Source organism: Accipiter gentilis, chromosome 5 (assembly GCF_929443795.1).
Source record: "Accipiter gentilis chromosome 5, bAccGen1.1, whole genome shotgun sequence".
Classification (NCBI taxonomy): domain Eukaryota; kingdom Metazoa; phylum Chordata; class Aves; order Accipitriformes; family Accipitridae; genus Astur; species Astur gentilis.
In genome coordinates this window covers 44,238,485-44,262,821 of record NC_064884.1, presented here as the reverse complement: position 1 = coordinate 44,262,821, position 24,337 = coordinate 44,238,485, and the positions used below count along the sequence as shown (strand labels likewise).

The window sequence follows — 24,337 nt, the reverse complement described above, 5'->3', positions numbered from 1 at the left end:
CGTTAAAAACAGAGAGGGATGCTTGGCTTATCGCTTCCCTCCCTGCCCATCCGATCTGCGGGTGGGCATCCCATGCCCCACGGTCCCGGGCGCATCCTGCCCGGTCCCCACCTGGCTCCGGCACGGCTTTCTGGCCGGCAAACCCATCGCCATGTGGTTTACACATGTGTTCCTGCTTCTCCGTGCCGGAGAACAAACGGCAGCTTTGGCTTCGGTTTAATCTTCTTGAAAGGCAAGGCTGGGAATGAGGGACTTTCCTTAAAACCCTTCCTGGCTGCCCAGCGGAGCAGCCCGAGCCGGCCGGGAGTAACTGACCTCAGGCATCCTCAGGAGGTTGATAATTTGTTTTTCAAGAGGAAATCCAGCTGATTTGTGCTCAGCCCTGGGTGCTTTTCTGCCTGGAGGGGAAGATGTGACCCAAGGGAAGAGCCTGCGCGGCCGTCGGGAGCTGGGGGGCTCGAATGGCCGCGGTGGTGGGAAAGGCTGGACCCGGGCATTGCTACGGGGAATCCCAAAAACGCCTACAGAGCCCGGAGGGGTGAGGAAATGCCTGGCGTTGGCGGGACACAAAGCCAAATCGACCGTGCAGTGGATAAAGTCGGAGGGAGAAGGCATCTCTCCTCCATCCTGGCCTCAGGAGCCACCCTGGGGACCAGCGACAGCACGTCTGGGCCATTTCCAGCTCCCCTCCCTTACCCAACGCCACCAGAAAACCACTTCATTTTTCCAGTGAGCCCCACAAAGAGCATTTCTGGTGCTGACACACCAAGGCGGGGACCTCGCTGGGCTGAGGGACAGGCTGTGACATTTCCAACTCCCATCACCGTGGGGTCTGGGCTGGGCAGGAGGCCAGGCAGAGTCATCCTGCAAGAAGCTGGAAACGCTGGGGCAGAGGAGAGCGGCACACGGGGAGCAGGGAGGGGTTTAGGAACTGAAGGACACCAATATGTTAGGGTTTTGTGGGTTTTTTTTTTACTGCCAAGGGTTGATTTACAAAGAGCAGGCAGTTTCGGCCACCACAGCATCAGCTGTGTGCTCCCCGCTGCGGGGGGGCTTCTCCGTGTCACCCCACTGGCTGTGACCAACTTTGAGGTCGGGGTCCTGGGGGTGTCACCCATCCAGGCACCCATGGGATGCTGTTCCTTGTCCCATGCAGCCTAGAGGAGATCTGCTCACCCCAATCCCAGCCATGGCCGCTGACCTGCCCGGAGCATCTCACCAGGGCTGTAATATCATTAAAAAACCCATCATGGGGACAGGGACCGGTGGAGGAGGCGTGCAGGGACGGATGGACGGATGCGGGTGTTTGAGGGGATGGACGGATGGACAGACGGATGTACGGATGTGGGTGTTTGAGGGGATGGAGATGGATGGACGGATGGACAGACGGATGCGGGTGTTTGAGGGGATGGAGATGGATGGACAGACGGATGCGGGTGTTTGAGGAGATGGATGGACGGATGGACAGACGGATGGACGGATGCGGGTGTTTGAGGGGATGGAGATGGATGGACAGACGGATGCGGGTGTTTGAGGAGATGGATGGACGGATGGACAGACGGATGGACGGATGCGGGTGTTTGAGATGGGTGGACGGATGGACAGATGGATGGACGGATGCGGGTGTTTGAGGAGATGGATGGACAGATGGATGGACGGATGCGGGTGTTTGAGGGGATGGAGATGGATGGACAGACGGATGGACGGATGCGGGTGTTTGAGGAGATGGATGGACAGATGGACAGACGGATGGACGGATGCGGGTGTTTGAGGGGATGGAGATGGATGGACAGACGGATGGATGGATGCGGGTGTTTGAGGGGATGGAGATGGATGGACAGACGGACAGACGGATGGATGGATGCGGGTGTTTGAGGGGATGGAGATGGATGGACAGATGGACAGACGGATGGACGGATGCGGGTGTTTGAGGGGATGGAGATGGATGGACAGATGGATGGATGCGGGTGTTTGAGGAGATGGATGGACAGATGGACAGACGGATGGACGGATGCGGGTGTTTGAGATGGATGGACAGACGGACGGACGGACAGCTGAGGAGGCTGTACGGAGACAGATGGATGGGTGTGAATAATTGAAGGGCTGGAGAACTGGCTGGGCAGGGACAGAGCGCACCCCAAAAGCACTTCGTGGGAGGGCGGTGGGGACTTTGGGGGGGGACCCGGGCTTTGTGTGCCGGCGGAGGAGGGTGCTGGCTCGGCCGCAAGCCGTGATGCTCCGGGGGCGGAGAGGAGGAGGAGGAGGAGGAGGAGGAGGAAGAGGAGGAGGGACTTGCAGCCCTTTTCTGGCTGCCGCCGAGGCGGCGGGCGGCAGAGGGAGGGCAGCCCGGCCGCGTACCGGCTTTCGGGGCGGGGGGGGGGGGGGTGGGAAACCGGGAACCGGGAACCGGTCCCACCGCCCCAGCGCACCATGGCCGGGCTTCTGCCGCTGCTGCTGCTGCTCCTGCTCCCGGCGGTGAGTGCAGCATCCCCGGGGAGGGGGGGAATGAAGAGGGTCCCCGGGGGTACCGGAGACAGCAGGAGGAGGTCCCGGAGGCATCGCCCGGGGGGTATTTGGAGGGTCCCGGGGGGGTATTTGGAGGGTCCCGGGGGGGTATTTGGAGGGTCCCGGGGGGGGGGGTATCAGGCTGGCAGAGACGGAGGGTCCCATATGTACCGGGATGGAAAGCCCGGAGGGTGCGGAGTGGGAGGTGGCGGGGGTGGGAGGCAGGAGAAAGGGGGGGGTCCCCGCCGTGCGGGGCTGGGGGGTCCCGGAGGCAGCGGGGGGGGGGGGGAGGGGGTGAGGGGAGCCGGGGGTGGTGGGTAGAGCACCTCTGGGTGAGGAGGGAGGGGGCTCGGGGGGGGGGGGGTGGTGGTGATGGGGGACCCCCAGGGCTGGCCTGTGCAGCCCCTCTGATCCCGTTGCACTGAGGTCTGTCATCCCTTTTACCCAGGAAAAAAAGGGATGACAGAGCCCTCAGTCCGTTGGGGGGGGGGGGGGGGAAGGAAGAAGCCACCCACACCCCAGTGCCCTCATCTCCTGCCATCCCGTATCCCCCAAATCTCCCTTAGACCTTCCCAGCTCCAAACCCACTGCCCAGAAGAGAAGAACCTCTTCTCCCCAACGTAAGCCCCCGGGACGGGCGCAGCCTCAGCATGTGCCGGAGACAAAACTTGAGGGTGCAAGGGGCCAGGAGAAAGGGAAATAACCCGGAGCAGGGCAGCCGGGTGGGCACGCAGGGATGGACCTACCTACCTGGGGCAGAAACAGGGCTTTTGTTGGGGGACGATTTGACGAGGGTCCCAGAGGTTTCGTTAGGCAGCAGGACACCTTTCGGGCAGGATATTAAAGCTGATGCTTTAGTGGTTTCGTGTAGAGACTGAGGAGGAAAGCGGTGTTTGCAGCTCCGTGCCGGAGGGTCTCTTTGCCCCGTATGCCCACAGTACCGGACATGGGATCGGGCTGGCTAAGCTCCCCAGGGATGTTCGCTGCGGCGGGTGGGTGGCAGGAAAACCAAGAACCGTCCCAGCCATATGGATTCAAATGATTTCACCCCAGGGAATTACCCACCTCGGGCAGCCCCCCCCACCTGCTGCGGTGGGGCTGGGGCTTCGGTGCCCCCTCGAATCTCCGCAGCCAACTCCCCGGGTCAGGGCTGAGCCCAGCCGTCATCAGCCCGGGGTACCGGCTGCCGTGGGGCTGGATCTGCCCCCGGAATTACACCTGCCGAGCCGGGGGGAGCCTGGCAGCTCCACTGAGCCCTCACCCAGACAGGTCCAGATGTGCACCCATAGCCCCGGGACCACCCCAAACTTTGGGTACCCCGGGTTTGTTGCTCTTTACCTATGCTGCTTGGCCGGTAGCTACGCGTGGGAAGAGGCAGAGCCCTCCCGGTCCTGCCGTGCCGAGGGTTGGCCGGACCCACAGACCTCAGACGTGGCTTTCTCTGCTGCCCAAAGTTTGGGAATTGCTCGGAGCCAGGGGTTTGGCGGTTCCTAGACAAGGTGCTTCGCCAAGAAAGGCAGAGCACGTCTGTCAGGCTTGCGGGCAGTTCGGATCCAGGCTTGCCGCTGGGCCCATCTCCAGCTGTAGCATCCCCTCCCTTCCCTGCTCCGGTGCGAAGCGATTTTTCTGTGCCAGGGCTCTGGATCTAATGGTGCCGTGCCGAACTCCTGCTTCGCGTAGCTCCCTCCAAGGCCATCTCCACAACTGGCGGCATCTGCTAGGACATAAAAACCCACCGACACAACTCAGAAAGCAATTAAAAGCTTCCAGAGGTGTTGCTCGCACCCTCCGTCCGTGCCCCCCCTCCTTGGTCCAGCTGTCAAAATGCTTTATGGTGTTAATACCTGTGGCTTTGTCAACAGGAGTTGTGTTAATAACATACACATTTCAGTGGGCTAATGCAGACCATGTGCCCCTCTTATAAGTGTGTTAATCTTTATGGGGGTTTCGGTGCTCGAGACACAGAACTGAAAGGGAAACGCAGGCAGAGCGGGGGGGTGCAGCACCTGGGACTGGAAGTTGCATTTTCTACAGCATTTAGGAGCACAGAGGAAGGGATCTGGGGAGGGGACATGGGGGAATCAGCTGCTGCTGGCAGCCCTACAGCGAGGGGACATGTGGCCGGGGGGGGGGTCCCTGGGGTCAACTTCTGGGGGTCCGGGTGTCACACGGAGGAAGCGGCACGGCCGAGTCCCATCCCCATGGGCTCACGGAACCGCTCGCAGCTGCCTGCGGCGTGGGAGAGCTGGCCGCTGCCGGCCCCAGCTGCGCTGCCCCAGCCTTCCCAGCACTATTTATAGCCAGGCACGTTTGGCTGCTCCCCCAGCCCCGCTCACGACTGCTGCTGCCACAACCCCGGGGAGGTGGGATGGGGGTAAACCCCTGCCCAAGCGGGGCAGCCGTGCCACAAGTCAGGGCTGTAGAGGATGGAGCAGCGGAGCGAGCTCCAGCCAGGTTTGCTGCAAAGCTCCACCGGCCGGATCCATCCCCCAGGAGAAGCGGGCAGCCAGCCCGCTGCAAAGCAAACCCCATCCTCACCCCCAAACCCATTTCCCAGTTGGCATTTGGGGGTGCTGGGAAGCTCCTACACACCCCAAGCCTTCCTGCCTTCCCAGCTGGGGCCAAGCACTGGAGCAGGCTGCCAGCCTGGGTTGGCGAAGCAGCGCCAAGGAGGAGAGCACATGCTTTCAAGAGCAGGGTAATTGGAGCACTTTGTCATTCAGATGCCTATAATTGGCGCTCCATTGTCTCAGCCGGGCCGGATGCTGCCGGATGATGCACAGCGAGTTCATCATAACGCCGCATTGTGCAAAGAGGCGGCCAACTGGCTGACGAGGCATCCAGATGCACGGGGAGGGAGAGCTCCTCTAAATGTTAGCCGAGTTTCTTTCCCCCCCCCAAAAATTAAGCTTTGTTGGATGGCAAAAGGATGGGCCAGCCCTGGAACGTACCTGCTTGCGAGCAGAGGGAGCAAAAGGAGCCCAGGTAGAGCTGAGATCGCCACAACAAGCATCTCAGCAGTGCCGTGCCCAGGTAGAGATGTTTCTTGCACCGCACGGCCCCGACCAAAAGGTGTTTTGGGGAGCAGCCATCCTGCAAACGCACCCCATTCCCCAGGCTGCAAAGTGTGTGTGGTGCAGGGTGGCTCTGACCCCACCGCTCCTGGCATATTTATTGCTTCCATATGTGATGACAGGTTTTATAAGCAGATACCCTTACATCCATTAGACAGTAATGTTGCTGAAGGTCTCAGTGCTCCCTTCAAAGTCTTCGTTTCCATCGTGGGGTCTGATTTCTGATCCTCACGTGCAGCAAGAGCACTGTGCAGAGCTGTCACCCCAGCTCTCCAAACCCTCCATCACAGCAGGCAGGTCTCCCTGCCGCCAGCCTGTAGGCAGTGCTTTGCCTTCCTCCAGGCTGGGAAGGGCTGAGCCCTTCAGGATGGCAAAGCATCCTTAGAGAAGACAGCTCAGGTGAGAGTCAAGAACTGCGGAAAAGCCCACATACCCCCCCCCGCTCCAAAATACCCACCAGCCCGGACCGTGGAAACATGGGCTTTCCTGACCTCCCTCCAGCTGTAGAACTCAGCAGGAGCTTTCCTGATGAGCGAGTTTTACATAGGAAAGTCATTTCTCCCAAGACCTCTATTTAATATGAGCCCCCTTTAGCCCCGACGTTGGATGTCCGCCCCTAGAGTGGGACCCTACCTGGATGCGATGCATTTCTCCGCCTGCCCTTGCAGGGAGGGTCCCGTAACAAGGGTCACCTCCTGGCTCTGTTTTCTCTCCCAGGGACCCACCTGGGGCTCCAAGGAGAAGTGCTTCACCAAGATGTACACGACAAGCGGGGAATGCTGCAAAGCCTGCAACCTGGGAGAGGGGGTGGTGCAGCCCTGCGGGGTCAACCAAACCGTCTGCGAGCCCTGCCTGGACAGTGAGTACCCCTTCCCCTCCGCAAAGCACCACAAAGGGGCTGGTCCGGGGTCCGGGGGGGGCTTTGGGGACCATGAGCATCAGCAGGTACTTGAGTCTCCCCATGTTGTATCCTCTTTGCCTCCTGGAAGGATTGCCTGGGCACAATTTGGGCTGTTTGCTTCAATCTTTCCATGCACGGCATCCCTCACACGGATCAGCTCCACTCCACATGCAGCCTTCCCAGGCCACCCATCTCTGTACCCACACCAGGGTTACTGCCAGCATTTCCCCAAAGCTTCTGCCCTGTAAATCCCAGCCACAGATGCAGCATCACCCCCTGTTTTGGGAACCGTTGGTACCAGGCACCTTTGCAGATCCCCTTTCCAGCACTGTTCGCCTCCTGATGGCTCCCTGGCTTATGGCCAGCGTTTGCCCCTGAAAAATTCCTCTCCCAGCGCTGATGCACATCAGTCTCTGATCCAGCTACAGGGATGTCTCCCAATAAGCCACCTTTTTTTTTTTTGGATTTTTTTTTTTTTAAAACCTTGTAAAGACTGCAAAATAAAAGCAAGTTTGAGAGAGGAGAAGAAATCACGTAGGTCCCCGAGAGAGAGGGGAGCATTTTTCTCCCGGCCAATTCCAGGCACACTGCCTATGTCAAATGCTTCATAAATGTCGGTCGGAGATGTGTGCTGGAGACCTGCTTAAATGCTTACAGATGAAGTGGTCCAACTATTACTGTTTAAACAATGCCATGATAGGCATAAGCAATCTGTCCTTCAAATTTACTGCTGCAAACCCTTTGAAGGCCTAAAGACAAATATTTCTAGGAAAAACTGTGCCAGCCAAGCCCAGTTTGCTCTGGGGTCGTGATTTGAGAGGTGGAAGGGACGGAGCGCGGCTGTGGGGGAGCAAAGAGGAGGCGAAGCCATATAAACAGAGCAGCGCCAGCACGGAGCAGGGGACAGAGCAGTGTCAGGGCAGTGCTAAAAATACCTCTGCGTTCCTGCAAAATCGATGAACAACGCTTACCCTCCCAGTGCCTGGCTGCAGGGGCTGAATCCCACCGGCTGCAGCCTCAGGGCTGCTGTGCTGGATAATCCTGCGGGACACGGTGGGCTCGTTCCCTCTCAGGCTACGACAGGCTCAGACCCATCTTGCTGCAAGGTGCCAGGGCATCCACTGTGCCATCCATCCCCATGGGCCCTTCCTACAGGGAACCTGGCCCGGGTGTAAGGTGTAAGGCTCCGGCTCCCAGGCATGCAGGGCTGTAAATCCAAAGGGTCACTTTGAATTCCTGGAGATGCTCAGACAAGCCTGTTTCCCAAACCCCCTGCACTTCTAGGCTGGCAAATGGCTTGTCTCCCTGATTTCTTTTGGGGAACTGGAGGGATGAAGGAAGTTTCCACCCTCCCTGGAGGACATGGAGCTTATGGAGAGACCAAGACCGTGACCTGGGTGGGGTGCTGGGAGCCCGTGTATCAGCCAGGGTGCAGATGCAAATGCTGCTGCCCTGGTTTGCATCCCAGCTCCTCCTGCCCAACCCCACATTGCTCCAGGCCAGGCATTTACTTTTTTTGCAGAAGGATTAACATCAGGCAGCAGCTCTGTTGGGTCAGGGAGCTGAGCTGGAAAGTACCAGGACAAAAGGGTCTGGGCCCTTCCTCCGCTCCTGCTGGGATGAGAGCAGCCAGGAGCAAATGCTGCAGCCCCCAGACCCCCCAGCAACCCACACAGACCGAGAGTAAAGCCCCAGGGCAATACTTTGGGCCCTGCTTAACTTTGCTGCTGATAGACCAGCAAGGCTGAGTGCTCCCAGCCTCCAAGCAGCTGCCAGTTGCCATCTCCATGCCTCAGTTTCCCCCCCGCAGCCCTTCATCTGCATCCCCGCAGCTCCCAGCCCTACCACCCCTTGCTTGGGATTATCTACTATACCGCTTACCCAACTACGCAGCAGTGTGGTGTACACCTCGGGGTGGGATCAGGCCCTGATAAGAAGCAGCACCAAGTAGGGAAGCCAGCCCCTTCACCACCTTAAAAAAAGGGAGCAGCAGACAAGCTGAGAAACCACAACCAGAGCAAACCCCCCCTGCAAACCTTCCTGCTTTATACCCCCAGCCCTGCCCCAGCTGTAGTCTCATTCGTTCATTAACAGCAGCATAGACTAATCCCCAGAAGCTCATCAGCTGGGAGCTGCTGGGGGGGGACGACCATGGGGCGACTCATGGGTGCAGGTGCTGCAGGGGGGCAAACGTTCCCCCAACCGTCCTCTGAGCCCAGAGTGGGATTTTGAGATGGGGAGAGAAGGAGACCTGCAAACCCCATCATCGGCCCTCGCCAGGATGGGGAGAGGGTCTTTTTGGACCTGGGCTCACGCTGGATCCTGCTGCCGCGGGTGCTGGGCAGGTGCAGGCAGCCCCGGTCCCGGCAAAGCACCCTGTTTGCCAAGCGTGAGCCGGTGGGGAGGAATGCGGGCACGGCCCTGGGCCGCCGAGATCCCCACCTCCACCCTGGGCTGCCTCCAAGCTCTCACCTTGGATGTCTTCCCAATTCACCAGCCAAATTGTTTTGCAAAAATTTGCTACAATCAAAGCGCCACCCTTGCCAAAGCCCACAGGGACCGGGGGGCCAGAGGGGCTGGAAGAGACGGTCCCTGCATTAGCCCAAATGGCTACTTGCTTTTTTTTTTTTATTATAATTTTCTTTCTCCCCCTCCCTTGCCAGCCACCCCTGATGGCTGCCTCATGATTTATTTATCCCGCCTCGCCAGCCTCCATCGCTGCGGGCAGGAGGGAGGGGGCCCTGTTTGAATCTCAGCTGTAATTGCTCAGCTCAGATACCTTGCTGCCACTGAAAATGTGCCCACTCAGCCATATGCCTTTCCTGGCCACTTCCCCCGCTCTAATGGTATCTATCAATAATTCAGAATAATGCAAAGGATGAACCCAGGTTAATGGGAGCCGTGCATGCCGGCGGTCAACCTGGTGCTGCTCTGGTTCTTCTCGCTTGCTGGGCAGCAAGGAAGGCAGGGGCAGCTTGCCCACCCCGGGGCAGAGCCGAGGCGGCAGCTCAGGACCAGCAGCAGCGGAGCGGGTTCATCCCTGGGGTCCTGCAGTTCCAGGGAGGGCGCGGGGCCGGCCCCGAGAGAGGAACAGGACACCCCGATGCAGGCATGGGGTGGAGGGAGATGTCGGGAGGTAGAAATGTCACGGCTGTTGCCGTTCAGGGTTTGCTGTGGTTGAAGAAGGGTGGGAAGGCAGCCACTGAGGCTGGGATGGCAACTCCATCTTGCTCTTCTTGTGCAGGCGATGCTAACTCTGCCCATCACCGTGGTCTCAGGGCTCTTCCTTCCCCTCGATCTTGAAAATGGCCAAAAATTAAGCAAGAGAACAGCTCTGCCCTGAGCCTGTCCATGGCTCAGTTTCTCCTTAGCCACCCCGGGAGGATGGAGGCCACTGAGGGTGGGAATTGCCGATCCTCCTCCGGAGGCAGGCAGGTGACTGAAGATCAGCACATGGCTGGATTGCCTTCCTGAGGAGCAGGGCAAGCGGAGGGATTGTGGTTGAGGTCGCCAACACCTTCTCCATCAAGGAGGTTGGACTTTCCCCCGGTGTTTCAGATGATGGAAGACGGGGCGTTGCGGCAGCGTGGGCTGCGGGGGGGGATCGATGGGAGGCAGCCGACGCAGGGACAGCAGCTGTGCCCTCCAGAACAGGAGCTTACCCGTCTTCCTGGGCTAAAAATATCTTCAAACACCTCTGGGAGCGGGCAGGGGAAGGAGGGGGCACGGGGGCGGCTTGCTGGGCTGCGGGAGGAAGATTGATTTCCCCAGCAGAGTCAGTCTTGCAGGATGAAACCGGAGAGCAAGAAGCCCCGGGGTCAGAGGAGAGTCAGCAATTAGTGTTGTAACCTCCTGTTCAAATCACGCCCCGCGTCGGGGACACGAGGCTGAGGAGGGGGGCACAAGGCGGTGATGCCCCGAGGGAGTCCCCGGGCAGGATGCAGAGGAGAAAGAGTTTGGGATGCTGGGAAGAAGCGATGGCTGTAGGATGCCCACGGGGACCAGAACTTGATCGGAGGTTGAAAACAGGGATGGTGCTCTGTTTGGTGGCAGGGATGCTTGTCTGGGGACATGGGCACCATGGATACGTTGAGGGCAGCATCCAGCCCTTGCCCAGGCTGCAGGAGCTCAAAGGCTGGATCCCCTCTGAGCTGGGAATTGCTGCAGAAAGCGCGTAGCAGTTAATGGGAAGAGGAGCCTGTGCGCTGGGGGATGCTCGGTGGTGTTGAGGGGCTGGGGAAGGGGGAGGACACCTTCTCCCTCTGGCCCAGAGGATGGAGAAGATGGTAAAAGGGGAGACGGTCCCAGCCAGCAGCCGCTGCGTGCGCCCATCTCCCCAACCCAGCACCATTTGGTGATGGGACAAAACCAGTGCCGGGGAGCAAAGCGGCCACAGGGGCTGGAGATGCCGTGCTGGGACCCTGCTCACCTCACCCTCTCTGCCCTGCCAGGCGTCACCTATTCGGACACGGTGAGCGCCACGGAGCCGTGCAAGCCCTGCACGCAGTGCGTGGGGCTGCAGAGCATGTCCGCACCCTGCGTGGAGTCGGACGACGCCGTGTGCCGCTGCGCCTACGGCTACTACCAGGACGAGCCGAGCGGGAGCTGCAAGGAGTGCAGGGTGTGCGAGGTGGGCTTCGGCCTCATGTTCCCCTGCCAGGACTCACAGGACACGGTCTGTGAGGAGTGTCCCGAGGGCACCTTCTCCAGCGAAGCCAATTTTGTGGACCCCTGCCTGCCCTGCACCACCTGCGAGGAGAACGAGGTGATGGTGAAGGAGTGCACGGCCATCTCGGATGCCGAATGCAGAGGTAACGTCACCTTTTTCCGGGGAGAGCCGTTGCGGAGGGGAGAGTGGGGTTCATTGGGACTCCCGTAGCGCTCCCTGCCTCAGTTTCCCTTTGCGCTACAGCAATGGGGAGGCAGGGGCACGTCCCTGAGCTCGGAGGAGAGAACCTCGGTGTCCCGCTGAGACCCCCCCAGCCCTCGGGCATTGCAGCGTGCAGCTTCCTACCAAGGCAGCACTTGCCGTGAGCCCTCGTCTCCCTTGCAAATGCCTGGCCCCAGGGTCTGCCCAGGTTTTTCCAGGGGCTTCCTTGGCTGAGCTCCCGGCAGGACGCTTCTGCGGATGCAGGCACTCTGCTGGGTGGCTTTTGGCATCCAGAAACAGCAAGCGGAGCCGAGAGGTTCACCAGTCTCAGATGCTGTGCTCGCCGCCCCCCAAGCCTTCATCAGGAGGGAACTTGACAGCCGATGGGTTTCTGATAGGAATTAACTACCCTGAAGAGCCAGGGAACAGCCAGCCCCGGAGTCCAGGAGGGTTCGGTGCCCAGGGGAAGGGGCAGAGCATCATTCACCGGCAGCAGCCTCCTGCTACGCCAGCCCACACGCCGCTGCCGTCCGCAGCCCCCCCAAAGGAGCGGCAGGGCTGTTTTGGCTGGGGATGCCCCAGTTGCTCCTTGGCAGTAGCAGTGCGATTCCCTGTCCCGAGCCCAGCCGGAGAGAAAAAAGAGCTTTGTCCTGGCCGCTGCTGATTCACGGCGCAGGGGCAGCCAGCGCAGCTCCCTCGAAAGGGTCGAGTAAATGGAGCCATAAGTCAAGGAGCACAGGGCCAGCTTTGTTAGCCGGCAGCGGGACCCTGCCGGAAACAACCGTGACGGTCACCGAACCGTCGCTCCGAAAGGGCAGCGGGGTCCGGCCGGGGGGGCCGGCGGGGCAAGATGCCAACTCCCTGCCGTGGCACCCGCTCCATCCTCGCCGGTCCGGCGGACGTGGCAGAGCCCCGCGGGGTTCGCTGCCGGCGGGTGCGGGATAAACCCCTGGAGAAGGGTGGGAGGGGGAATTTGGGAGGGAGCTGGCACCCAGGGGAGGGATGGAGCAGCCGCAGGTGAGAGCATTTCCCTGGGGCAAGACAAGGCATATCCATTCGCTCCACGGGACGTGCTTGGGTGCGGTGGGAATGGGGTCACTCCCAAACTGGGCCGGGCTGGTGGGGTGCACGGCTGCAGGCAGGGGCCGGGAAAGGGGCAAATCCTGGCTGTGATGCTGCTGGCAGAGGAGGAGCCCGGCTCCGTGCGAGCTGCGGAGGCAGCTGGGTTGCCTTACAAATGTCCTGGTACAGATGGGCAATGGGTGGGATGCAGCTGGGGCTGCTTCGGTACCAGCGATGGGAGCCTGGGGCTCAGCGTGCAGCTTGCACGTCAGGGGGAAGAGCTGCAGGACTCAAGGAAACCCAGTGCTGGGAAAGAAGAGCTTACAAAGCCGTGTCCGTGTCCAGCCGTGACCAAGCACCATCAACCATTCAGGGCGGGGGACGGTTTTGGCTTGTGCTGGGGACCGGGGAGGCCGGTGCTGTCTGGGGCCAGGGGACGAGGTGATTTGTAAGGACAAGCCTGGGGACAAGGGGATGGGGCAGAGCTGGCACGTCTGCAAGCCCCACAGCCTTTGGAAGAAGATCCCTGCAGAGATTCTTGTCCCTTCCCCAATTCACCCGCCACAGCCTGTTGCAAGGCACGGCCAGCTGCGTGACTAATTATTCTCATTTCTTTCCCCCTCCCTCCTGGCAGACCTCCACCCTCGCTGGACAACACAGATGCCATCCCTGGTGGGCTCCGACAGCCCCGAGCCCATCACCAGAGACCCCTTCAACACCGAAGTGATGCCCAGCACCCTGGCAGACACCGTCACCACCGTCATGGGCAGCTCGCAGCCCGTCGTGAGCCGCGGCACCGCCGACAACCTCATCCCTGTCTACTGCTCCATCCTGGCGGCCGTGGTGGTGGGGCTGGTGGCCTACATCGCTTTCAAAAGGTAGAGGATCAAGCAGCACCTTGGGGTGACGGCAGAGGATTTAGGTAGTGGGAAACAGGCTGCCCCCCCACCTCAGAAATCCCACAGCCGGAGCTGTCGCCAACAAGAGAGAGGGGTCCAGGCTGGGTGGGTAGGAGGTGAATTTCCAAAAATATCTGAAAAATCAGGCAGTTGAGAGGTGAAAGAGGGAGATGGCAGCAGGGTGGAGGTGCAGGGTGGGGGAGCCCTCATTGCAACCCCCCCACACCCAGCCCCGGCCCCTGCTCGTTCTGGCACGCCGTGGGCGGCCGTCACGACCGATCACCTTCAGCGGCTCATCCCCGGTGTGCTGGGTTTACACCTGGCCCCGGGCAGGCCCTGGCAGCTCCCCAGGCACCCCAAGGGTGGGTTTTTTTTGGGGGGGACACCCACAGGCAGCCCCAGGACCCCTGCATACTCCGGCAGCCCAGCTGCGTTTTTGCAGCAGATCCCCGCAGAAGGGAGCCCTGCCCTGGTCCCTTGCAAAGCTTAGGTGCTCGGCACCTGCAAACACCGATTTAAATCGATCCGGCCGCTACGCCGGAGAGGTTGAGCCAAAGGTTGTAGGAGAAACGCTTTGCCCAGCAAAAAGCGATCCTAAGAAAGCGGGACAAAACAACAGACCTGCTCCCAACCTGGGGGACATCGCCAGCGGCTGTCACCTCCCCGCTCCTCTCCTCGCAGGTGGAACAACTGCAAACAGAACAAGCAAGGGGCCAACAACCGTCCGGTGAACCAGACGCCTTCGCCGGAGGGGGAGAAGCTGCACAGCGATAGCGGCATCTCGGTGGACAGCCAGAGCCTGCACGACCAGCAGCCACCCAGCCAGAGCACCCAAGGGCCAGGTAGGGTGAACCGGGGTGGGGGGGGGGGGTTGCAGGATGGGTAAGTGCACCCCAGGGATGGGCTTAATGTCGCTTCGTCCTTCCCAGCGCCCAAGGGAGATGGGAACCTCTACGCCAACCTGCCGCCCAGCAAGCAGGAGGAGGTGGAGAAGCTGCTGGGAAGCTCCACGGAGGAGACGTGGAGGCAGCTGGCCGGGGAGCTGGGCTACAAAGAGGACCTCATAGACTCCTTCACCCGGGAGGAATCACCCGCCCGGGCTCTCCTGGCCGACTGGTCCTCCAAGGAGACGGCCACCCTCGATGTCCTGCTGGCCGCCCTGCACAAGATCCAGCGCGGGGACATCGCCGAAAGCTTGTACAGCGAGTCCACTGCCACCTCCCCCGTCTGAAGGGTGGCCCGGGGTGGCCCCGCGGGGTCCCCTTCTCCCTTCACCCCCTCGCCTCTCCCCTCCCTGGCACCGAAAGCCCCAGAGGGGAGGGTGGGAAGGAAGCGGGGGCTCCCCGGGCCCCCCCAATTTACAGTCCTGTATGCACTGACCTCCTGTTTTCGGTATCGCCCCCTCCCAGCACCGCCTCCCCCTGGCAGCCCGTAAGCTCAATCCCGCTCAATGCCCAAAGCCTGTCTGCTGCCGGATCATCCTCTGCAGCCCCGTTAGGCTGGACGGACGGACGCAGGAATGAGCACCATGCTCCGAGCCCTCTCCTCTCTCCCCTTCCAGCCCCTTCTCCTTATTCCTTGGGGCTCCAGTTCTCCTCTTCCTCCTGCCCTTCCTCCTTGGCTCACCCCGCCACTATCTCCTGCTTCCTTCCAATGCCCTGAAATCCAGCTGCTTTCCCCAAACCGCAAACGAAGGGCAGGGCTGCGATGGGTACGGAGAGAACTGGAGCTGCTGTACCAGGATTTGGGGAAGGAATCTGGTCCTACAGCCAGGCTGCACCATGGTGGGGGGGGTGGGCTGGGGGAAAGGACTTGGCTTCCAGCAGCCCAACCTACACTGTGAAATTTGGGGGGGGGGGGGGGGGGGGGGGGCGCAGCCCCCACGCACGCTCCACGGGGCTGCCAGCGTTTGGTCTCGGTGAGGAGCAGCCGGGACCACCCGAACATTGGGGGCCAGAAGACCGGGTGCCGTGACCTCCCTGCCAGTGCCCGGCTCACCCAGGCACGCTGGAGTTCCACGGGAGGACACCGAAGGTCTAAAGGGCTGAAAAAGTGCCTGCCCACAGTGGGGACACGACAAAAAGGGCTCTGCTCATCCTTTCCCCCCACCCCCCCCACGCTGCACCCACCTGAGAGCAAAGCCACCCTGCTGCGATTGCACTGTCCCTGCTCGTCCGCAGAGCCGGCCGGGGCTGGTGGTCCTGACCCCCTGCTTGTAAGGGCTCCTTCTTTTCCAGCACTGTGAAGGGTGGCTCAGAAATACCCCTACCCACTCCCCTGCGGGCTTTTTGCCTCCATCCGGGCACACGGTGGGTGCTGCCCACCCTCGGTGCACCGACTGCCTCCCCAGGGGCATCCTTGGGTGGCCCCAGCATCTCTCTCCGCTGGAAGCCCACCCCAGCCCCGGAGAGGGGACATCACTCACCACCTCCAGAGCTATAAGTGCATTTTCTTGGCATATCAGCTCCCTGCCCGGCACCAGGCTCACTCATAGGGGATGCTGAAGAGAAGCCACCGGGCAGGGGAGCACCCTGTTCTTCCCCCCGTGAGCTGCCACCGAGCAGCCAGCGCGGTCCTGGGGGATGTCCCCAACACAGCTACGGCTTTGATGTCTCGCTTGCCTGGAGCATCACGAGGTTTTTGCAGAAAAAGGGCTGTACGGTGAGCTGGTGCCTGGCACCAGCACCGCGTACGCCTGCGCCTACGAACTCCCCCTTCGCCTCTGGATTCAGCCAGAAACTTTCCTGAAGGCAGAAGGTGATTTTCTTCCCCTCCTTAAGGAGATAAGCAAGACTTGTAAATAACGTCGTGTTGTTTTACTAACTGCTTGATGTTTCTACGTGTGACGTGGGGCGACGGCACCCGTCCCGTCCCCTCTGCTCTCCCTCACAGCCTTTCTGCCTGCAAGGCGAGCTTTCGTTTTGCATCCCAAGTCTTCGGTCCCACCTCGTTTCTGGCCTTAAAGACTCAATGGAGGGGGCAGGGAAACATGCACACCCCAAAAATTGCTGCAGCAGGTCCATGAGAAACTTGGGAACGTGGAAGGATTTGGCTGCTCCTGGCAGAACTGCCGGGTGTCGATAGGGAGAGCTCGGCGCTTTCCGAGGAATTGGAGGCTGCCTCAATAGGATTCAAGTGCCCAGGTCCTTCAAAAGCTTTTGGGAATTTTGCCTCCTGTGCTTTGGATGATAAAGCAGCGCAGGCTGAATCTGGATCTCCAGAACGGGATCTTTGACACATCCTGCCCTCACACAGCAAAACAGCCAAGATCCCTTCGGAGGAACAGCCCTTGTGACACTTTGGCTGCCGGCTGCCCATGCCAAACCTGTTGGTTAAAAACACTTGGCCCCAACAGGGCTGAGAGTCTCACATCTGAGTCCCGAACCTCTCCCATCACTAAAATCCAAGGAAACTGCCCCAAATTTGCAACTCTACTTGCAGCGGGTGACTCCGGTTTACGAAGCCCCGGCTGGGGCGCCTGCTCCTGCCAGACCGAGCCATCCACAGGGATGCTTTTGGATGAATTTAAATGTTGGTTATTGTCAGGTTGTTTCCATCGGTCCCTTTTTTTGGTGAAACGACTCAAATACAAACTAAGGGCAACTGGAATAAAGTGCCCAGATCAAAAGCAAAACAAACTGCCCGGTTCAGTCTGACAAGCCAACCTGGCCATACCTTGCCAGCTGGAAACTGCTTTTCTTCAGGACAATATTGCCACGGTCTCAGGTTTCAATTGCCATAGTAAAGGGATTTCCTCAGGGCTGAGGAAACGGAGACAAACTCAGCATCCAAAGAGAAGCCGGGGGACGCCTCAAATCCCTGGTTGCAGGAAATAAATAAAAATAAAATGAAAAAACAGGGAGGGAAAACCAAGCCAAAGTTAGCGCTCGTCGGTACGTTTTGTGTCCTTTTCTAATGTTTCTGTTGTACAAAGAACGTGTGTTTCTCCACTCGCCCCTCTGTAATACCAGTGCTGATTTATTAGGAAGTTTTATGGTGAAGAAATAGCCGTCGTAGGAGTTTGGGGGGTTTGCGGGTGGGGTGTGAGCAGCATGAGGTGGGGGGGGTTGATGCACGGGGGGTGGTGGGCCGCCGCGCCGGCCGGGTGGGTAGCTGTCCTTGTGTATCCGTCGGATGCCAATAAAGAGCATCACTACGTTGACGTGCTGCTTGGTTTTTCCACCCCCCCACCCCAAGAACTGAGGTTTGTGAATCCGTGATAGGAAAGATGGCCTCAAAGCCTTCAAGGGTGGGGTTATTTTTTTTTCTTCTTTCTTCCCCATCCTCCTATTTTAACCTTATAAACAGCAGGAATGTAGAGTCTGATCTTATCTGGTGAAGGAAACTCGGACCTCAGCCAGGAACGTGGCGTTAGGAGCTTCGCACGACTTAACCAGTTTTGTACAACAGCTTACTGTGGTGCCAGGCAGCGTCCCGAGCATCCCACCGTGCTCCCACCCTGCTAGCATGCTCCGGGAAAGACCTTTGACGGTGGGGAAAAACCCTAGAAAAAGAGGATAGCTTCCTCCTCCTCCTCCTCCGAGTTACTTCAGCTGCTGTAAAAGGGCATTAAAAGGCTCAAGTCCACTTATTTTGAAGCATTTGCTGCTTTGGGCACAAGGCGCCCATTTCTGCACCCTGGTGCCATTAGGAATGCTGCCCTCAGCACCCCAAAGTGCAGGATTAGCTTCCCGAGATCCTCCACACCAAAACCCCCAGACCTAGGGAGATTTATTTAGGTGAGGGCAAGTTTTTGCAACAAGCCCAGGAAGGGTTTGAGGGCTCAGCTTTGGGTAGGCACAGGGATACAGGGTGCATTTCTGATGCTAAATACTCACACAGCCCTCAGGCAGCCAAATTAGGGAGAAACCCCCCAGGCACGGTGGCAGGTAAAACTTTTCCCAAACAAGAGGTTGACTCTTGCCCCAAAGAGCTTCCGATGGCTCCGAGGAGGGTGCGTGTCCCCAGGGAACGTGGGACATATGGGCGAGGGCAGCTGGGACCTCGCAGGGCCGGTGTTGGAGTTGCTTCACGCAGCATTGCGTGTGGGTTTGCACACAGAAGTATTTACACATCACAGTTTATAAGAGCTTGAAATAGGATGCTCAAATGTAGCTGGTTTTATTTTTGGCTGGCCCGGGTCGCTCTCTAGCAGGAAACATAATGAGGACCAGGACTGCACACGCATAAAGAGCATTCCCCTTCCTTTTTTCAGGCTCCCACACGGCACTGCAAATAAACAAGGGAAAATAATTGCAATCAATCCATTAGGTTTAATCTGCTTCCTCTTAATCCCCATCCTCCCCTGGGAAAGGGGCTGGAATGGAGAAGAGGAGCGGAGCCGAGCTGCGAGCTAAAGGATTTCTGCCTGCAATGCCGGGGAAGGGAGCCTGGGACCGGCAGGCAGGACTCAGGGTGGGCAACGAGCATCGTCTCCCACCATCGCTCCCTGCATCCCTGGCTGAAGCCGTGCTGGGGGGAGAGGGAGGGAAAGAGCTTTGCAAGGTGGTCTTCACGTGCGGGACCAGCTGCATTAGATGGCCCTTGGGGTAAGCAACCTGATTTATGGTTAGTGCAGGAGGGGGGAAAAAATACTCCAAAACAAAACAACAATAAGAGCTGGAAAGGAGCCTGATGTTTGTATCGGCTGGTGAGCAGGGCTGGGGAAAAGGCCCTGGAAAACTTCCTTCCCCTTCTTTATGGGTGCCTGGGGAGGGAGAAAGCAGCCCCCTGCTTAATCTTGCATCTGCTGCAAGGAGCTCTGGAGGGGGTCCCCCGGGCTGGGGGCTGGCTTGGGGGGGCAGGAGGTGGAGGAGGACACTGGAGCACAGGGACAGACCCTTGCTGGATCCACACACCCTCTCTGGCCACCATCACCCCCAGCAAAGCACCACCGCTTTGCTAAACCACTCGCCATCCCCAGCAGGAGGTCTTGGATAACCTCACCAGTCACCCAGAAAAAGGAGGAAAAAAAAAAACCCCAACAAATCCCCCACACATTAAAACCCCACGATGCACCAGGATGCTTTTGATTCAAATCCTGGCCCCGATGGGGAGCTGGGACCTTCCCTTTGCAGAGGGACAAAGATGGGAAAAGAAAGCTGAGCTTCCAGAAGAGCAGCAGGGCTTTGCAAGTGAAACAACAGCTCACGGCGCCCAGCTGCAGCTGACAAACGCTAATCTCACCTATATTTCTTCCCCATCCATCTGTCTGCCTCCAGAAGCAAGCCGAGCAAGCATTCTTGCAGGTTGCCCCAGCAATTTAGCACAGATTTGGGGGTGCAGCCAGCTACAGGGATGGGGGGGAATTTATAGATGCTTCAATCCCTGACCCCAGAGACAACCCCAACCTGCAAACAGCCCCACGGTCCCAGCCCCGAGCAGGTCACGCAGGTCAGCTCCAACATCAGCAGCCCCATCTCCCCCCTTTGCACCCCCAGGCAAAATCTGCCTCCCATATGCCGGCGAGAACCGCATTCCCAAATAATGGGAAGCAGGTCGACGGCAAAGCCGGGAACGCCGAGGTGATGGCCATGTGCCAGCACCGGGCACGGCACAGCCCCGAGGCTGCCTCGTGCCGTGCGAGCGTGGGGGGCTGCTCAGAGCCTGGAGGGGTTGAGATGGGGGGCTAACAGCTCCCGGGAGAGCAGCGTGGCAGCTTTCCTCTTTTAAGCTGCTCTTAGCTCCTCATCTGAAGCTTTTCCAGCCCCACAGCCCAGTTCAGGAGAGACAGGACCGAGCCGGCATCGCAAGGTGCTGGTTTTACCCATCACCACATCTCTACTGACCAGGCTCGGGGTGGAGAAAACACGTGCGTGGTCCAAATCTTGAGTAATTGTGGATGCTGTTGTAGCATCCAGAAGCTCTAGCAGAAACTGCGGCTGTGCCTGGACCAGGATAAACCTTGCCCAAAAGGCAAGGGGACAAGCCAGTGGGTGAAAAAAATGATATGCCTTGGTGCTTGGCAAGGCAGGGTGGAGATGGGAAGGTCCCTGCATCTCAGGGTGTCCCCACCACCCCGTATGGGGCAGGGGACACAGGGGAGTGGGACATGGGTGTCCTGGCTCAGGTTATTACGGGACAAGGATGTCTGAGCAGTGACAAAACCAAGACCAGCCCCTGCAGCCACCTCACACAAAACCACCCCTAATTCAACGCATCTAAGAGATATTGCATCTCACTCACCTGGGAAGGAGGGACAGCACTGTCACCACCAGCAGGGACAGGCGGGAAAGGGAAAGGAGAGGGAAGGAAAAGCCCTGCCCTTCTTCTTTCCCAAATTTCTCCCAGGTGATTCTGCTTTGCTGCAGCTGGGTGCAAACCAAGAGAGGTGGTGATGGGGCTTTACTTTAATGGATGTGGCCTTCCTGGAGGGGGCAGGGAGAGGTTAACCGGCCCCAGATGGATGCGTTTTGGGGGAATTTAGCAAGGGAGACAATGTGAGAGGGGATACATCGGCCAGGGCGAGGCAGTGGTTCCCCCCAAGTGTGTGCAATTCCTGTTGCCGCTGTTGAATCATCTCAACAAGAGCCAGCACAGAGGGTCTGGCACAAGGACTGTGAGATGTTGCCCAAAATATGCTGAGAAAACCCATTTCCAGCCCAGCAACACAAGAGTGAGGGTACAACAGAGTTGCGGAGGGAACCCCAAATTAACACCCAAGCCAGGCGAGCTGCAGCATAAATGGGACAAAACACTCTGGTTTCCCTCAAAGCATCACTCTGAGATGCAAATTGCCGCTGGCTGGTAACTCTACACACATTGCGGGCTCCTGTGCAAAGGCTGGCTTCAATCGAAGCTGAAAAGAAGCCACCTGGGTATTGAGCAGTGCTTTTGTTCTGGCAAAGAGACAGCAAAAAGCCATCTCAGAGCATGGGGAAGGCAGCAAAGAGCCATAGAAATGGCCAAATCTCTCCAACGGAGGCATTACAGCAGCTCCCTGAAAGTTTACTCTGCTCCCGCGAAAGGTTTCAAGTACTGCACAGCACCTTAGTGCTGAGCAATTTCATAGGAAACTTGCCAAAAGCTCATTTTCCTGGTCTTTTAATTATTTCCTTCATCTGAGTATGAAAGGGGAAGGGGTAGGGGAATGATTTACAGAGACTGGGAGAAAGTGGTCGGGTTGGTTTTCTTCCAAAAATGGCTGAAGACAAAATCACTCAGAGCAGGAAAAAGCCTCCAAGGGGTCTGGAAGAATTGACATTCTCCTGTTTCCAAGGGAGGATGGGGCAGATGAAGGAGGTTTTAATTCCCAGGCAAACCAAAGATGAACTTTAGCCAGGACATTGCTGCTTCAGAGCAGGCTTCCAGGGTCCCTCGCTCCCCGGGTGAGCATGCAAGCCCTTTCCTGAGAAAATTGCATCACTTGGGTGCAAAACCAGGCTGAGACCCAGTCTGGAAGGATGGTAAAGAGGTTTTTATTCCTTCAAAAGGTGAAAAACCCCATGCAATTCCTTTCAGTTCATCAGCTCCCCTTGGCCATTGGTTGGTGACTCATTTTCCCCATCTGAAAAACAGAGTGATCATAAATCCTCCTCAGATACAAGGTCCCAGGTTAGTTTATTACTCATTTTAAAATAAATATTTTATTCTTTTTTTTTTTTAATCTCCAGCTGCTGGGTGTTGGAAATGTCTCTTTGTTTTAGAAACAAAACAAAAAAAATTCGGAATAAAACTTTCATTAGATGCAAAACGAGACTCTTCCGAACAAAGCGAAAGGAGAACAGCCTCCGGTCCCGGCTCACAGTTGCCGGAGTTTTGTGATGCAAAACTCCGGCAACTGTGAGCCGGGACCGGAGGCTGCGCTCCGCTTTGCAAAACTGCCAGATTAAGTACTCAGAAATACAGATTTCTGGTTTTCCGACTAGGGAGGCCGGGCTGGGCGCCAGGCGAGCCGTGGGAAGGCAGCAAACAGCGGCCAACTCCAGTGCACCGGCACTGACCCTCGTGCATGATCTCCCTTCCCATCCCTGGGCGCATCCTTGTCCCCCCCTCGGTGGACAGATGCCGGGGAAGGATCTGTTTTTGCAGCCTGTCCTCCAAAACCAAATGAAATCTTGGTGCAGCCACATCTTTCCAGTTCTCTGCATCACTTCGTGTCCCTGTAATGCCAGGGATGGGTCACCACCATGGCAGCCTCATGACAAAACCCAATTCTCGTTAATATTCATCAAGCTTGAAGAGTGAAAAAGAAAGAACTGATGTGAGGCCAGTGAGGATTTTGCTCAGCTCCTGATCAGGGAGGAAAGTCTTCCTCCCTGCAGGTCCAGCCTGTCTTTAAGCTCAAATCCATCCCACACAAATTCTCCCCCCTCCCCGTTTCCCTTACGTGGCTCCATAGCTGGAAGGGTTTTGTCCATCTCTAATTGCTTCAGACCTGCTTTTCAGCCTGGAATAATCAGGGCTTTCTGGAGAGATGCTTCGGCTCAACCCTGGAAAATACCCAAGGCTACGCACACACAACTGCAAGGTCAAAAAAACAGAGGCGCAAAACAGTTGCAGATCAGCGGGCGGATAACCACCACCACCAGCCCGAGCCGAAGCCTAAGCCGGGTTTTTCCGAAATAGCCCGAGGGAAGCAGCATCCCACCCACGCTTCTGGACCATGCGGGGCACGTGCATCCTTGCTGCCCCTCGCCTATTCTGGTGACCCGAGGCCAGAGGCACTGAAATGGCATTTTTGGGCTAAAACCTGGGGGGGATGGACACATGCGGGAATGGGGGGGGTGATGTGCTGCCACCCCCTAGCCCTGCTTAACCCAGGGTAAGGGCACCCAGAGTGATGTGAGCTGGGCAGCGTAGTCCTGATCTCCAGGGCTGGGTGAGAAACAGATTTGGCCCCCGCAGACGTTGCCCAGGGGGGGTCAATCACAGCCACATGCCTCCAGGACCCACCCCCCCCCGGGCAGGGCTGCCTGCACAGCCCCAGGAAAGAACCACCAACCAACCCGTTTCCTTCCCCAAAGCCTCAATTTTACACTTGAAGTGAAAGGATTGAAACATTTATGACTGAGCCCAGGCTAAAAGTTCCTGGGAATTGCCCGTGCGACCATATGGATTTGTTCCCTGGCTTAAAAAACACGAAACCCCAAAGACCTCCCCCCCACCTCCAAGCTTCCCACCCCCTTCCTTCCTCCCCTCGGCTCAGAAAAAGCTGCTCGCTCTCCAGCCATGGCCGCTGGTTTCAATTATCTCCGTGATTAACTTTCTTCGTTTTACAGGCGATTCCTGCCAGGCGCCCCATTTCCACCCCGCTGTGGTGCGGGGGGTGGTGTGGCCGGGTGGGCAGAGCCGCAGGGCACCCCGGGGTGCTGGCGTGGGGGTACAGTGATGCTCCAGCCCTGCTCGGTGATGGGGGGGGGACGGGACATGAGCATCTGGGTGGGCTGGTGGGATGCTGAGCTGAGAGGCTGCAGGCAGGAAAAGCTAAAGGGAAGGGGAGAGGGAGGAGGAAGAGGATGAAGGCTGAGAGAAGCGAGGAATGGGGTCAGGAAAGGTTTGGAAATGTGGGATTTGGGGAGGGAGGGAGCGGGAAAGAGGGGGGACCTTGTGCTGGGCTTGCACAGCTGCCTGCTTGATAAGAAGGAATCATAATATGGTTTGGATTGGAAGGGACCTTAAAATCATCGAGTTCCAACCCCCTGCCATGGGCAGGGACACCTTCCGCTAGACCAGGCTGCTCAAAGCCCCGTCCAACCTGGTCCTGAACACTTCAAGGGACAGGGCATCCACAGCTTCTCCGGGCGACCTGTTCCAGTGCCTCAGCACCCTCAGAGTGCTTCACATCTAATCTATATCTACCCACGTTCCGTTTAAAACCATTACCCCTTGTCCTATCCCTACCTGCCCTTGTAGAAAGTCCCTCTCCAGCTTTCCTGTAGGTCCCCTTTAGGTACTGGGTGTCCCCGGAGCCTTCTCTTCTCCAGGCCGCATAACCCCAACTCTCTCAGCCTGCCTTCATAGGAGAGGTGCTCCAGCCCTCTGATCATCTTTGTGGCCCTCCTCTGGACTCGCTCCAAGATGTCCA

General features: G+C 58.3%; 1 protein-coding gene across 1 annotated transcript; it reads left to right on the top strand.

Annotated features, from left to right (window-relative positions):
• The first annotated feature begins 2,330 nt into the window (after positions 1-2,330).
• NGFR (nerve growth factor receptor) lies at positions 2,331-17,334 on the top strand. Its single transcript, XM_049801099.1, has 6 exons — positions 2,331-2,475; positions 6,297-6,438; positions 10,932-11,291; positions 13,047-13,290; positions 13,993-14,153; positions 14,241-17,334. Exons 1-6 carry the CDS (start codon positions 2,431-2,433, stop codon positions 14,540-14,542), a joined length of 1,254 nt encoding a protein of 417 aa, XP_049657056.1. The 5' UTR covers positions 2,331-2,430; the 3' UTR covers positions 14,543-17,334.
• The last annotated feature ends 7,003 nt before the right edge of the window (positions 17,335-24,337 follow it).

Excerpts from the sequence above, each read along its gene's own strand:
- NGFR (XM_049801099.1), top strand. The coding sequence starts at position 2,431 with ATGGCCGGGCTTCTGCCGCTGCTGCTGCTGCTCCTGCTCCCGGCG. Across the intron at positions 6,439-10,931 it reads CTGCGAGCCCTGCCTGGACA|GCGTCACCTATTCGGACACG; the intron begins GTGAGTACCCCT and ends CTGCCCTGCCAG. Across the intron at positions 13,291-13,992 it reads GCCTACATCGCTTTCAAAAG|GTGGAACAACTGCAAACAGA; the intron begins GTAGAGGATCAA and ends CTCTCCTCGCAG.